The 17,377-nt window shown below is 30.1% G+C and overlaps 1 protein-coding gene across 3 annotated transcripts in view; it reads right to left on the bottom strand.

The window, feature by feature from the left end:
- Nucleotides 1–17,369, bottom strand: part of mura (ring finger protein murashka) — a 31,419-nt gene extending 14,050 nt beyond the window's left edge. Inside the window, exons 1-2 of one of the 3 annotated variants that reach the window (XM_015328643.2) lie at nucleotides 17,148–17,368; nucleotides 16,698–16,862 (exon numbers count right to left, since the gene is read on the bottom strand). In XM_015328643.2, coding sequence (XP_015184129.1) covers nucleotides 16,698–16,862; nucleotides 17,148–17,170 — 188 coding nt within the window. In that variant the 5' untranslated portion in view covers nucleotides 17,171–17,368. Of the gene's footprint in view, nucleotides 1–16,697 lie in introns of all 3 variants that reach the window. The other 2 variants (XM_089172726.1, XM_015328645.2) reach the window with 2 other exon arrangements.
- Between the last annotated feature and the right edge of the window lie 8 nt (nucleotides 17,370–17,377).

Below are 17,377 nucleotides of genomic sequence, written 5' to 3'. Positions count from 1 at the left end.
ATATATATATATATATATATATATATATATATATGTAATTAAAAAGTGTTAAAAAGAAATAAGAAAAGTGGATTATGTAAGAAATATAAATCTTAATGTGAGTAGTATGTGTGTGCATGTGTTTGTACTTAACATATGTAAAATTCTATTTAATGATAAGTAATAAGCGAGACTACTTAGTAATATTTGTTTGTTTGTTTACTCATGTCATAGACAATTCTATATAAAACTACTTTCATGATGCCGCAAAAGCTCTATATACATATCTACGAACTATGGGATAAGTACGAAGAAGAAGAAAAAGAAGTAGAAGAAAAAGAAGAAGAAGAAAAAGAGGAAGAAGAAGAAGAAGAAGAAGAAAGGAATGGTGGATGTGAAAAGAGAAAAGGAAAACGAATGTAAACTCTACACACTGTACAGTCTTTGTCTTACCAGTTAGTTTATACTTCATGACGAAGTTGTATACGTATATACTCATATATACACGTATTACATATACATACATAGTTATATATATATATATATACGTATATCGTTATTCTACATACGATATTTTTCAATTATTTCGTATCTTGGTTCGAACTGGCGTCATATCTCGGTACGATGCTGATGTCCTATTAAATTTTTGATAAAAATTAGTGTAACGTTCATCGTCTTATTATTTCACTCTGATATTTTTATATAGAGAAAAAAAGAAAAAAAAAATTAAACTTAAAAACATAAAGAGACAAATTATCGTAAATTAGTCGTAAATACTCGGACTTCACTTTTCACACTTCAATAAAATGAGAGACAATAATAAATAGCCCTCTGTTATTTTTACTTTTTTTTTTTGTTTTTAATTTTTATTTTTTTTTTTTATTCGATATAAATGCATATTTACCACCACTTTCTACGATATGTTGTGTTGACTCACGTGTTTCGTTAATCTCTTTTTCTACGTTGGTCCGTGGTCGATATTTCAGATTGTAGAACGAGTTATCGTTTTACAGAGAGAGAGAGAGAGAGAGAGAGAGAGAGAGAGAGAGAGAGAGAGAGAGACACGGTTTATTTTATATACGTATATATAATTGTGTATGTGTATATGTACTCGTAGTAGTCGTAGTCGTCTCTATAAAGGATTTCAATAGCTTTCGGTATAATATAAAGGCTACGGCGGACATACTCGAGATACATTTATGTAGTAGTATAGTTAGTAAGTACTCGGTTTACTAGAGTGTAGGTTCATTCAATTGATTTCGTAAATAGCGGTAATAATATCAACCTACTTTTTTTCTAACATACACACACACAACACACAACGTTCGATTTCAAATTCGAGTTTTATCGCCTTCTTATATATTTGACTATTATAATTATAATAATAATAATATTAATAATAATAATAATTTCTTATTGCTATTTATTATTATTATTATTATTATTATTATTATTATTATTACTTTGCATTTCATTTCAATCGAATGTAATTCGACACAATACGACGATATTTAAAAAAGAAATTCCAACGATATTTATTCATGGGGTCTAACCGTCCTGGGGCCAAGGTCCCCATCCCCGTCCAAGGGGCCATTTTTGATTGGCAAGGATTGAAAAGATGAAATTTTTGTAAGATGTCGGCAAATATTATTCTTTATTTTTTTTTTTATTTTTTTTTTTTAATTTTAATGCTACGAGATTTAGGATCAATGGTTAGGAAGTAACAATTCGAAGGATCTTTTCTTCTCTCGGTATATCTGTAAACAAATCTCATAAAACTTTGTCCAGCATACAACCTTCCCCCTCCTTTACCCCTCTGCAACATCAAAGAGGCAACTATCCAAAATCCGAGGAAAACGATTAAGTGAACCGGAATGTACTGCAGGCCCCGTTGCTTCGGGCCCACGGTGGTTCTTTTTCTTTTCTTTCTTACTTTCTTGCTCTCCTCCCCTACTAGTTTCGTTCAATCTTATGGATTGGACACAAAGAACGAAAACGTTATTTTAAAAATGGAACACAACACACAACACACACGCTCTAACCGAACCAATAGCAATCGATTTTTGAATTCCCAACGTCTTGTGCAAAAATCAAAAATATTTCAATTCGTATTTGTCATTTATATATCTGTTTCTCTCTTTCTCTCTCTCTCTCTCTCTCTCTCTCTCTCTCCTTTAGGAATTTTTCTCATATCAGCGTTGCATTAATTGCAAAACAAAGGGGAAAGGTTTACGATAGGTTTGATCAATGTTAAAAGATGCATCGAAATTAGTGAATATCGATTGTTTCCTTTCGTTCGTTTCGTACTTTCTTTCTCTTTCTCTCTCTCTCTCTCTCTCTCTCTCTCTCTCTCTCTCTCTCTCTCTCTCTCTGTCATTCTCTTTCGATGAAACACACCACCAAGCGTTGCTCTCATTACCCATTTCATTTCCTCGACGATCCTCTCATTTTCCTCCTATCGATTTACGTAGAAATTTTGTATTTAAGCCCTAATGCCATGAGAGATGAGCAACAGCCAGTCATAGAACGCCATTGCCACTCTACTTCATTTCACTCGCCTCGCTAACGCGTTTCAAAACGAGTTTCACGCTGGAATGAAACGCTTACCAAAGGCAAATATATATATATATATATATATATATATATATATATATATATATATATATATACTACTGGTGTGTTACTTTGTTAAATGTAACTGATTTTTATTAATATTTAGTGTTTTTTATTTTTTCTACTAACAATAAGAAAAATAAACCAATTCGCGTAATTTTAGTATGTAATTCTTAATTTCATATATATATATATATATATATATATATATATATATATATATATATATATATAATTTTATTATAATTTTATTATATTTTTATAATTTATATAATTAATTTGTATCATTTTATTTATATTATATTTATTATTATTTATTATTATAATTAAATCATATAAATTTTATAATTTTAATTATATAAACTATATAATTATAAAAATATTATATATATATATATATATATATATATATATATATATAATCTATACCTGGTAAAATACTAATAACGATAAATAATTGTATATCAAATATTTACGATATCAAATCATATCAATTTGTTCATAAAACAAATATAATTTTGTTGATATTTTTTTTTAAATTATAAATTTATAAGAATATTCTGAAAATCGTTAATCAAATAATACCTATATATATATATTATTTTTTTTTAAATGTAATTTAATGTTAAATAAAAAAAACCCGAATGATGTAATTCATCAAATTATTGAACAGAACAAAGGATATTGTATTAAATTTCCATATTAACTTCTGATTTCATTTGAGAATGTTCGAATATCCCCTACTCACTGTTGAGTGTCTCCTAATAGGAAGGAACGCGTTAATACAAAATTTAAAGTAACAGCCGTTATAGCTGAAGCGAAGGTAACCAGAATGTCGAGGCCCCGTTGTTGCCCTGGTGCGTGTGTTGAACAGTTCAAGCCACGAAGTAAAGCACGCTATATAACTATGTTGCATATATCCGCGTTTATATACATACATACATACATACGTATATATATATATATATATATATATATATATATATATCATGCATACAATATATGCAGGTATAAATCCAGGCCCAAGCTAACAGCAGCACAAGAGTTGGGCCTCTTTCGACGATGTTGCGCGTTCAAACAGACAAGAGAGAAACTCGTTTACCTTTAAACTCACGGGCCATAATGCGATGGTGAATTCAAGAGCCGACAAAAATCAAAAGCGTTGCCCATCATTCTATCTCTATCTCTATCTCTATCTCTATCTCTATCTCTATCTCTATCTCTATCTCTATCTCTATCTCTCTCTCTCTCTCTCTCTCTCTCTCTCTCTCTCTCTCTCTCTCTCTCTCTCTCTCTCTCTATCCATGTTTAACAAAAAATTCGATAGACATAGCATTGTGTCCATTCCTTCAAATTTTTATTTCTGCATCGATAAGGCATCCAAAAAAAAAAAAAAATAGGAAAATTCTACATACATATATATAATTGTATTATATATATGTATACATATATATATAAGGTTGTACCCAAAAGTTTGTTCTTTTTGTTTTTCATTTTTTAAATAATTTGACGCGCACAATATTTTTGTTATGTTGAAATAATTATACTATAAAGAAAAAGATAATATAGAGTGGAATTAATATTATTTAAATAAAATAACATATTAAAAAATATTACGCATAAAATATTATGCAACTTATTATCATCAAGAAAAAAGGGAAGAAATTTTTCTAATATTTATTTATCTAATATATAATGATAAAAAAAAAGATCCTTAAAAATAACTCTAATTGTAAGTGTTAATCATTTTAAAAATATTTAACATACACTTTTTATTCTTTACGAAATTATATTAAAATGTCTATTGTAACAATATTTCTTTTCTTTTTATATAAAAAAAGATTAATTATTTCATTAAACTTTTTCTCAACATTGTTCGAATTTATATTGAACGAAATACTTTTAGAAAGATTAAAAAAAAATGATAATAGAGGATAAAATTTTTTCAAACGAATTTTGTTTTGTATCGAAAGTGAGTTAGTTCGATCGATTGAATTCAACTCTACGAACAAAAATCGAAATTATACATATATATATATATGAGAACAGAACGTTCCGACGAACAAAAAAAAAATTAAAAAAAAAAAAAAAAAAAAAAATGCACTTCAGAAGTATGTCGTTAATCTTAAGCTCGAGTGGACTGAAAGGTACATAAGGACCGAGACATTTCGAGGGCCCAGGTACCAAACCAACCAGAGCACGAAGAATCGAATCGGAAAGGAAAGAGGATTTTAGTTGAAAGGGTCTCTCTCTTTCTCTCTCTCTTTCTCACTCTCTTTCTTGCTCTCTCGAATTTCGAATCGGTCGAAAAAATCTCGTTCTCCTCTCTCTTTCTCTTTTTCTAATCGGCGTCATCGTCGTCGTCATAGACGGAAGCAGCTGCGCGTTTAGTTGATTTTCCAAAAGAACCCAAGAGAACAGCCGTAGCAGCAACAGCAGCAGCTGGTGAACCAGGTTCATCGACAACGTCATCGCTGTTGTCGTCATCGTCAGCATTTCGGCCTCAAATTTTCGTTTCCCTCTCTCTTTCCCTTTCTCTTATTCGTTCGTTCGTTCTTTCTTCCTTTCTTTCTTTCGTCCACTTGAAACTACCAAAAAAAAAGGTAGAAGGGATAAAGGAACGACCAAAGGTGGTAGTCGTTCCTGGGGCGGTGCAAGGGCGGTGCAAGGGCGGCGTACCGGCACGACACGATGGCGACGTCGATGGCGGCAGGTCGAAACCCTCTGCAGGTCTCCTTCGCACACATACATCTAATATCTACATTTACACATACATACATTTATACATACGTGTGTATATATATATATATACATAGCATAGAGACATACATATACATTCAACTCACTCACTCACCAAGTGCTTCGGTTCTCTCCTTCGAATCCTCCAGGAATCGCTAGCCCGAGAGGACTCGAAGGAGCTCACGCTATCGATCCACGCCGCTTCGTATCACGAAACTGGCTGGCACCCCAGAGAGAAAGCGAGAAAGAGAGAACGAGAGAGAGAGAGAGAGAGAGAGAGAGAGAGAGAGAGAGATGCACATACACATACACACATACATATACACACTTTATCCTCCTTCCATCCTCTCAATCTCTCCCTACTAAAAACGAACCTATCGAAATCTCGAATTTCCCGCTGCTGCTACTACGTCACTATCTCTCACTATCTCTCTCACTATCTTTATCTCTTTATCTCTCTCTCTCTCTCTCTCTCTCTCTTTCTCTCTCGTATAATTCTCACGTGAAATTGTCAAATCGTCCGATCAAATATTAAAACGTAATTATTCTTCGACCAACCAATATATTTGGAAAATTTATTGGTGTAGATAAATAGGTAGATAAGTAGGTAGAATACCTTTCTCGTGAGTGTATTTTACAAAAAAAATCCGTAAAATGAGTATTAAGGCAACCATTGTGTTATATCTTTCTACGTAAGCAGTAGAACAGACGTATAGTAATCTATAGGTATATATTATAGTTCGTATACTTTTGTTAGGGATGTTCGTGCTCGAACTATCGGTCTCACAGATCTTCAAGAAAAAAGAAAGATATATATAAAGAAAGAGAGAGAGAGAGAGAGAGAGAAAAATAGAGAGAAAGGAACAAGGATACGTTAAAATATTCAGGGTCCACTTGGCGAGAAGGTGAGCCTCCGAGGATGCATTTTCTTCGTTCAACACAGCTCGAAAGAGACCTAAGTATAACGAGCTTTCAAAAACCGCATATAACATTCCCACGTAAGGCAAGTTATTCTTCTCGATGAGCACGTGCATTATGCATGGGTTAAATTAGACATTATCTTTCCATACTTCAAGCTTGAGATGGGGGATTTGGAAGAAATTTCGATGATATTTTTTTTCCTTTTTTTTTACTTGTAAGGATCAATTTAAAGTTTCAAGATAAACTTAGTTTTTCTCCCTTCATTTGCAAAAAAAGAAAAAGAAAAAAAGAAACAAAGTGGTTACAATTTATAATAGTTCATTGATAATCACTAAGATTATCACTAAAGAAAATTGCCTTATGTTGTGTATAAATATATGTACACATGTACACATGTACACATGTACACATGCACACATGCACATGAGTGTACATATGTACGACGCAAACGCGATACTTTATTGTACACCTCACAACGATAATTACCAAGGTGCATCAATAAAGTGTATGCCAGATAGATGCATGTACCTACTACTACTATTCTACGTACCCCACAGAGGTTTATAGGTACCCCATGTATCACAACGTCCCGCAATTCTAATCATAATTTACTCTACGTTAAATACAGATTAGGTTTTATTAAAGCAACTCCCCACTACCATCCCAACTTGATATGTGTCTACTACTTTGTACGTTTTTCAATGAACGATTTATTTACAATACCTATATACAAAATAACGTTTTAAATATATTTTAATATTTATCTATCACATTGTCATTGATAAATCATTGATTGCAATAACATTCGAGTTAATAATTTAATTGTAATTGAGTAAAAAGAAAATAATATATAATAAAACTTATTTTTATAATTAATTTTTGGGTTCCTAGATGAATTAATTTAATTTAAATATATATTTAATTTATTATATATTATATATGTAAATTATAAATTATAAATATAAATACAGATAATATATATATATATGTGTGTGTGTAATATGTAACGATTAGATGCCAAGAACAAAATCACAACTATTTCATTAATACAAAAACAAATTAATAATACAATTACACCGATCCACCGTGTTCGTATTTCTTGATTGAAAGTAAAAAAAAAATAAAAATGGAAATCTTGGATAACGTCAAATACCTAAGTAAGTACAAGATATACTGTAAAAGGACAAGAGAAGTCCTCTCTCTGTCTTTCTCTCTTCATCAAAGTGCAATACGCGCAATATAAAACGAAAGTGTTCGTTGTTCGCTTAGCGTTACGAAGTCAAAACACGTTGTGAATAAAGTAAGTCTGAGAAACGAATAGAGAAAACCGCTTGCGGGCACTTTTCGTTTCTTACATTAGTCAGTCGAAACCGAATGACTAAGCTTAGGCTTCTTTAGAGAAGAGAACTCTGTCCAATTCTTTCTTCTACCATGTAACCTTTATTTTTTTTTTCTTTCTTTTCAAAATGTATCGGTATAATAAAAATATTTTTTATATGTCTCATTCTCCACCACTCTTTCACCTCAATTTTAATATTTTTTTCGTGACTTTAGTTAAAAACAGAATAATTATCTATACATTATATGCGTCATGTATACACACGTTGAAGAAGAATAAGAATAAGAATAAGAATAAGAAATAAGAAGAAGAATAAGAAGATGATAATGAAGAATGAAAGAAACATACGTTTTACCTCTCTACCATTGCAAAGAGAAGTTTCCATTCTTTATTGCCATCAGCGGACTCTCAATAAACTTAACTGCGAGTCAGGGCCGGCGTGCGATGTGTGTTGGCTATTTTAAAGCGGCTCGATTTTATTTGCAGAAACGCGAACGCCACTTTTCCCTTGCTCCTCGTTTCTCGTTGCTTCACTTTCCTTTTTTGCCCTCAGACAAATTTCACCCTTTGAACTTCGAACGGTCGAAGAGAAGAGGAAAACGACAGACGCAATGATCGCGCACGCGTTTACACACACCGACGTGTTTGTTCGTTCGTTCGTTCGTTCGTTCGTTGCCACTTTGAGTACAGAATTTTTCGTTGTTACAAAAGGATGCTTTAGAAATTATTCACGTCATCTTTTTTCTTTTTGTTTCTTTCTTTATAGTTTTATTTGCTAAATACTTTCATTAAACGAATCGATCGTTACTTCTACTCTTATTCTTTTCCTCTAATTAATCTTATATGATGTAATGTACAAATGTTATACATGTGTTGTACCTTAGAATATTCGTAAGTAAATAAGGTAAATGCAATTAGAATTTCCGAAATTAGTCATTGAAAATAATTTTACTTATGGTTAGAACCATTAATCCTAATGCTTATATTTATATTTAAAAAAAAGATTGATTTTATTTTGCAATTTAGATTTGATAGTCCTAATGTTTAGGCTCATCTTTAAAAACAATTTAAATACTTGATAACAAAGTTTCACTTTCTTAAATTAAATAAACGAAAGTAAATATCCTAAAATATTTAAATATACGTATATATTATTTATTATTTGTTATTATTATTATTATTATTATTATTATTATTATTATTATTATATATATATATATATATAATTTATTAATTATATTATATCAATAATATAATATTAAAATTTAAAAATTATATTTAAAATTAATATTATTAATTTAAAAAAATTTTTTAAATAATTTTAAATTATTATATATAATATTATATATACTATATAATATATAAACTAATATAATAATATATATATAGTATATTATTTAATATATTATATATTGTATTAAATACATATTAAATAAATTATATATATATATATATTTATAAATATCGTAATAAAAAGGATTGCCTACAAATATAAGGATGCAACAACAAAATCATAATTGTACGATTATTTCTATTGCAATCGATTTCATAATATACTAATCGACCCTCCCCAATTACACAATTTGCTTGTTGGAAGGTAACGGCGTAGCGACGTTTCACGAGACGGTAACGATCATTTATCTGACGAAAGATCGACATTGTGTTCCTGGTATATATAATAATGTATATACATATATATATATATACAAGGATAGTTCGCAAATTTTCCTCTACCTGGGGTATAAATTTTTCAAATTGTCTCGTCGGGCTAGGCGTTTCGACGAGAATTTCCACGAGCACTTTTCTCTCTTTCTCTCTCTCTCTCTCTCTCTTTCTATTTTTCTTTTTATTTCTCTCTCTCTCTCTCTCATATGTAGCCGTGCCCGCATACCGGCGCAGCGAATTATAGTGAGTGCCATCCCCCACATTCCCTTCGTTGAATAATGATGGATATTGTAGACAGCCCTCTAAAGAGAGAAAGAGAACTCCAACATCTCTTCCTCTTTATTCCCTTCGTTATACACACATACAGTCAGAAACATACACACATACGTATACCATATACCATTTACCACATACACATACGCGCAAGCGCATACACGCGTACACATAAATTCTTGTATAAAATACACACCACGTATCTGGCCCAACCAACCAATCCAACCAACCCAACCAACATAGTCCAGATATATATATATATATATATATATATATATATATATATATATATATATATGTATGTATATATGTACATCCGTTCGAAAAAGGTCTTGTATGAAAAGAGTTTCGTCGAGCAGAAAGCCTTTACACCTGGCGAGAAACGTCTGTGCACCTTCTTTCGTGTGTCGGATCTATCGTGGGTTCTGTTGTGTTGGCTGCTTGGTCTATCGGCCAGCAACAGCAACAGCAACAGCAACAGCAACAGCAGCAGCAGTAAGCTGCGTGTTCCTACCAATCCACTACTGGACTTTCTCAGTTTCCATAATACATGATTTCCATCGAGCTTTCCAGTTGTATTCAACTATAAGATGAACGATGGTTGTTGTGTTCGTGTAGGTGTAGGTGTATAATATTGATATATATTTCTTACTTATGTACGTACACATATATATGTATATATGTGTGTGTGTATAAAAAGTTTTCTTTATCTTTTCTTGTTGTTTTTATTTGTTTCTACTTTCTTCTTATATCTTCGATTTAACTTTGTGTCTCCTTTGTATTTTTCTTATACTTTTGATTTTTAGATAAAGTTTGATGATGTATCCGTCAAACTCTTAAAGCAAACGTGTTCGCGTGAGGAAAATTTGTTGTTAAATATTCAATTTGTTAGAGAGAGAGAGAGAGAGAGAAAGAGAGGCACAAAACAATGGTAAATTCATTTCACAATTATAATATACACTCCTGATAACTTTCTTTTGGGTAGGAAACTATAGTAAACGTTATTCTTATCCTTTACTTTACTTTACTTTATTTTACTTTTCATTTCAATTGCATTTCTTAACACCGTCGTAAATGTAAAACGTGTATATATACGTTACACAAAATTCTAAATACTTTGATCATAATTCCGATTTTCTTACCACTTTTCTCCTTTCAATGGTTGAAAGAAAATTTCGTCTAGGTGTGTGAGTATTTTATAATGAATTACACACGTTGTACCATTGAAAAAGAAATTACCAGGCAAATTTTTAAATAGGGTACTCTCTCTCTCGCATTACGCATAAAGTTTTGTAAGGTTACGACAAATGCCGAATGTAAAAGATCGTGACTTACTTATAAGAAAGTACCGTTTAAAATGAATACAATAAAAAAACAAACAAAAAGAAAAAGTACTACTATGTTCTATTTAAATAATATGTTATTAATGTGTCATTTCTTATTTTTTATTATTAAATATTTAGAATAAATATCCCCTTAATATATATATATATATATATATATATATATATATATATATATATATATATATATATATTATTTATATATTTATATATATTTTTATTATACTTATTTTTAATAATTTAATAATAAATGATTTGTTTATTTTTAATATTTTTAAAAATTTTATTATTGTTATATTTAATTTTAATATTATTTATAATATTTTTAATATATATATATATATATATATATATATATATATATATATATATATATATATATATATATTATACAATAAATATTATACTCATTTTAAATAATTTAATAATAAATGATTTGTTTATTTTTAATATTTTTAAAAATTTTATTATTGTTATATTTAATTTTAATATTATTTATAATATTTTTAATATGTATATATATATATTTTATTTTATTAGTATAATATATATATTAATAAATAATACTATAATAAATAAAATATTATAATACTATATAAATAAAAAGAAAAAAAATCAACAAATCGGATATAAAAGATATAAAAGATTGTATAAATAAGATAGGGAATGTACAAGAAGTGTTGAAAATGGTCCTTTGAAAATGATCCGAAACCTAATACTAATGGGTCAGTCACAGCAGGTCAAAACTATTTTTTGTTGGGAAATAAAATTCGAACCTTCCTTACAAAAAAGAACAGGGAGATGGGTAAAGGGACAATATTAACAGTTTCGTAAAAAAAACAAAGCTTTTGTACACCATAGGAAACCAACCATAAACTTATTGATACATTAAACAAGAAAATAAAATCAACAAAAGGATTCTACTACTACAAATGAGAGAGTAATAATTGACACGTGACTATAGAAATAGGAAAAAAATTTAAATTACAGTATAATAGATTTAACACTATAAACATGTCAAAATATAACATCATTGACAATTTTCCAAAGAAAAGTGATATTGACAAATTGTTAGAGACTTGATGTCTCTTTTAAGATGGGATTTAATGGTATTGGATAAAAATAACATTAGAGTATTCTTTCGATGGATGATGCCCAGACTTCCTTAAAAAAAAAAAAAAAAAGAACTTGAAATGAACATATCCAGGGTTATTTGAACTGGGCCCACCTGCTTACCACCATAAGACGTTCACATATGGTTCGCATATGGCTCACCCCACCACCTTCTTTTAAATGTTTTTTCCCATTCATTACACGTTGTTTTTTTTTTTTTTTTCAAATGGAATATAAATGATAATTGCAAATTTAACTTTTGTATAATCTATTTTATCATAAACGTACGTTTCTGTATAATCTTGAAAAAAATATTCGAACATATACATAAAAGAAAGAAAGAAAGAAAGAAAGAAAGAAAGAAAAAATGTGTAGTAAGAATGAAAAAGAGAAAGTTAGATGCAAATGAAATTTTCTATTCTCTTGCACAACCGTGTCGATGATTTTTTTTTTGTTTTTTTTTTTAATTTATTAAAAGAACATGTAAAATTTTGTTTTCTTTTTTCGAGTGCTTGATTATCGATCGTTCCAATTAATACATTTGAAAGATCACGTACCAGTTTAAAGGATTAAAAAGAAAGAGGTTGTGGAAGAAACGGAAGGAAGGTAAGTGTAGGTAGAAAGGAAGGAAGGAATGAAAAAAAAAAAAAAAAAAAAAACAACAATTTTTTTTAACAACTCTAAATATACCCACCCGCCAGGTGAAATGGTTAAATAATTTTCTCTTTGTTCGAACACAAGCTCAAAGAAAAATATAGGAAGAAGAAGAAAAAAAGAAAAAAAAAAAAAAAAAAATAACTAGCTAGCCAATGGCACAAGTTCGCGACAAAATCATAAGATGCTATCTTTCACATCGTTCAAGGCAGCTGCGTCCGGCAATGCACGCAAGGCCCATGCCAGTTGTAAAAGTTCTTACAACGTTATATTGTAACCCTCGTTGCACACGTACCTACTATCTTTTCTGACTTAAACATTTTCTTTCATGTGTGTACATATGTAGTAGTAGTAGTAGTAGTGGTATAGGTAGATAAGTTGCAATAAGAATGTAGACCGATGATGACGAATAAAAGTATTATCTATACCTTTATTACTTTCTATATGAAATATCATTTAATAAAAATAAGATATCTAATATTTATTTAAACTGTTACATCATTTAATCTTATTTATTCAATTCTATTAAGAAGAAAAAAAAAAAAGAGGGGATCATTGATCATTAGTATAACGTAACATATTTTCAATAGAAAACTTACTAAACAAAATAAATAAATGAACATTTTTGTGCATATTACCATTAACCTTTTGAGTGCTGAATACTATATTTTATTTTATTTTATTTTATTTTATTTTATTTTATTTTATTTTATTTTATTTTATTTTAACTATAAGTTTTTGTAGAAATGGAATAATTTATTATTAAGTAGATTCTAATAATAAAATATATTTAATAATTAAAGTTTTTGTTTCTAAATATAATTTAGTTAATTAATATAAATATTACATTATTTTATATTATATATATATATATATATATGTATATATATATATATTTTTATATATATTTTATATTATATATATATTTTATATATTATATATATATTTTATATATTATATGTTTATATTTTATATTTTATGTTTAATATTATATTTTATATTATATTTTACATTATATATTTATATTTTATATTATATTTTATATATTTTATATTTTATGTTTTATATTATATATTATATTATATATTTATATTAATATTAACGATAGACCACTCTTGCAATTTTTACCAAACACATATATGCGTCCATAGCACTCAAAGGGTTATATATATATATATATATTATATATTCTAACTTGCGTACACATAGGAAATACAAGGAAATTTCGGACGAATATTTTTAACATATGCGTTAAAAATTTTCAAGGTTCCTTTTTTTTTCTAAAAAAAAAAAAAAAAGTCTGTAAAATTTTCCCAAAAGTATTACATGACACACGCACGTGTAAGTTAAAATTTAGGAAAAGTAACGAAAAAAGAAAAAAAAAATATCTGATACAGCCTGTTGTAATAGTACACAACACAGATAGACATGATCTTAAGAAAATGGAGAACATAATAAAAAAAAATAAAATGGAAAAAAGAAAAAAAAGAAAAAATAATAAAAAAAAATAATAAAGAAAAGGAAGAAAAAGGATATCACTGTTTATCACGAACGTATCGCATTTCTCTGGTTGTATGGCCGGACGGGCACACCATGAATCGTCCATGTATTTCCTCTGACAAAGGAAACGACGAAGGGTAACGGTGTAGGTGGAGACGTACTTACGTATATGAGTAAGAATGTGTGTTGTATGTACGTGTATATATGTGCGTAAGAGAAAGAGAGAAAAGAAAAAGAAAAAGGATGGGAGAGAGAGGGAGAGGGAGAGGGAGAGAGAGAGAGAGAGCGAACGTATGGCTCTTTTGTTTAAAGTGTTCTCTTTATGTATGTCAGAGAATATTTAAGTCCCTCTATGCATTTTACAATTACCAAGCGACCTTCGTCTACTTCGAGTAGACCACACACATACACACACACACACACACATATACACACATTTGCTTTATTTCAACTATCATCATAGTGTTGAACAACAACAACAACAAAAAAAGAAAGTCAATGTACTTTATTTTCATTTAATTTCTGGTTAACGAAACAAAATATAATATGAATGTGTACATGTGTGAGCATGCGAAAGGAGTATATATATATATATATATATATATATATATATATATATATACATATATATAGATATATACGGGAATCAATTCGTATCTGGCCAGTATTTAAATTTATCCTGTGGTATATCTTGAAGGACTATAACTAATCGATCAATCGAACGATATTAAAAGTAAATGGTATTTCTATTCTTCTTTCTTGTTTAGTTATTCTAATAATTATTTATGTATGATTTATAAAAATAACTTTATTACAGATAAAAATTTTAAAGAGAAAATAATTTAAAGGGAATTTGTTTTACGTGACATAAATTTCATTGAAAATGTATTTGATTCAACAAATTTAGAAAAATAATTGATTGTTTAGTTGCATTGTAACTTTTCTTTTTTGCTTTTTTTTTTTATAAATGATTTATGAATAAAATATATATAGAAAAAAAAAGAAGAAGAAGGAAAAAGAAAAAGATGAATTTACGTTTAGAGAACAAACACAACACAACACAACGCGATAAGCAAGTAATATTTCACAGGAATACAATGTATCATTTGTACAAACCTAGTAATGTCGTCATTCTAATCAATATATATATATATATATACGCACATATTTTGTAAAGGTAAATAAAAATTGACTAAAAATAAATGAGATAAGAATAAAAATGTATTTGTTTATCATCTTTCGTGTAAATGAAAATAGAAGAAGAATATATATGGAACATACGAAAGTGTTGGTACCACCAATTTTTTCGATTCCTAATAAAAATGTCCGTAGTTTAAATCGATATTTTTTTAAATTACATACGTGTATATGCGTACATCTGTTTAAAAAAAAAAAAAAAAAAAGAAAGAGTTACTAAAAATAAGCAAGAAGGACGAGAGGATATTATATATCCATTTGTATATCAACAAGGAAAAAAGAAAAATATGTACAAGATGATAATAATGATGATATATACATACGTTTCCTTGATTTCAATCAAGAAGAAAGAGAAAGACAGAGAGAGAGAGAGAAAAGAAAAAAGAAAATAAACTTTAGTAGAATCCGTGTGTGTCCTCGTTGATTATCAATTCTAAGGTAAGAGAGACGAAAAGATAATAGAAAGATACGCGTGTTAAAGTACGTATGAATTAAGTTTTGAAGAAATAAGAACGTAATATGGCCAGGTTTAAAAGGAAACGATGATAAAACGCATTTATTTTTCTTTCGATGAATCGACGACGACGACGTGTGTACTATGATAATGGCAATGAGACAACACAACGATGACGATGACGATAAAGAAGAAAAATACAAGTCGAAACAAGGAGAGATGTTTTACGCGCAGCCTCGATTTGCCGTGTAGGGCTGACCGAGACAGGGCACCTACTACTGCGAAGGTGAAAGACGAAGAGAGAAAACTCGAGAAACGAATGATAGAAAAAGAGAGAACTACACATACATACATACACATATAGAGTAGTTGGATTCTCTCAACACACGAGTTTGTTGCTTGCTCTAACACGTCGACCGATTCTTACACGTATATACCGTACGTACGGTAGATACGAGCACCATTTCCGGCGTGCGTTCCGTGGCATAACAAATGCCCGCCGGAGGGCGTATCGATTCGTACAAAATATTCGTGACTGTAAGTGTGCAATGCATTAGACCTTAGCGCGCACACACACACATACATATATTTTTCTAACGTTCAAACATTTTATTCTAATCATTATGATAATGACAAGAAAAAAAATATATATATATACATTTCATTCTATATATCTATATCTGTCTGTCAGTCTATCTGTCTGTCTATCTGTCTGTCAGTCTATCTGTCTGTCTGTCAGTCTCTATCTTTCATTGAATCTCCTTCTCTAGCCGCTCCCTCCTCTTCACGACCTAGCACTATCGACTACAGAGAGGATAGTGGTGTCGTGTCGTGTCGTCGTCATAGTCGTGTAGTTGTGTGTCACAGTAAAAGGGGGAAAAGAAGAGAACACACTGGCTTTTCCTACCGTATGGGGTAACACTCCCGCGCTGCCGGCATAACTGGATGTCGTCGTTCTTTCTTTTGTGCGAGGAACAGCCAAGAGCGGAAGACAAGATGTGACGACGAAAGCGACGACGATGGTGAAGAAGATGATGATATATACACGATCACTGTGGTGTGCGCGCGTTTCCTAATGGTGTAGTAGTAGTAGTGTAGTTACAGCAATAGTAGTAGTAGTAATAATAGTAGTAGTAATAGTGTAGGTGGATGGATGGATATACTTGGATGGATGAAGGCGAACGATATACGCGTATGTGTATATATATATATATATATATAATATGTGTGTAGACTGCTCGGTTGAAATGTGTCGCTGCTTTTTGTCGCTGCTATAATAGTAGGACTCACATACGTATACGACGTATAGATAATATATATATATATATATACGTTCTATATAACCAAATACACTCACGCACTACTACGAGGAGCACGCATGCACGCGACGATACAGGCGTTCGTTCTCTCGGTGACACTTTCACACACACGCGCGCGCGTGCAGATTAGTCAGCGAAGCACGTTATCAACAGAAACGAGACAACCGCCACCGACGGCGTCGCGCGACAGACTGAGCCCACCATGGTTCACTAGAGTATGAGGGAGAATATAGAAGGAGATTTGTGGGGTGGAGGAAGGAGAAGTTGG

Source organism: Polistes dominula, unplaced genomic scaffold (genome assembly GCF_049000335.1).
Source record: "Polistes dominula isolate Pdom_NZ unplaced genomic scaffold, Pdom_raw_medaka contig_28, whole genome shotgun sequence".
Classification (NCBI taxonomy): domain Eukaryota; kingdom Metazoa; phylum Arthropoda; class Insecta; order Hymenoptera; family Vespidae; genus Polistes; species Polistes dominula.
Note: the sequence above shows the minus strand (reverse complement) of the source record. Positions and strands in the feature narration are given on the sequence as shown.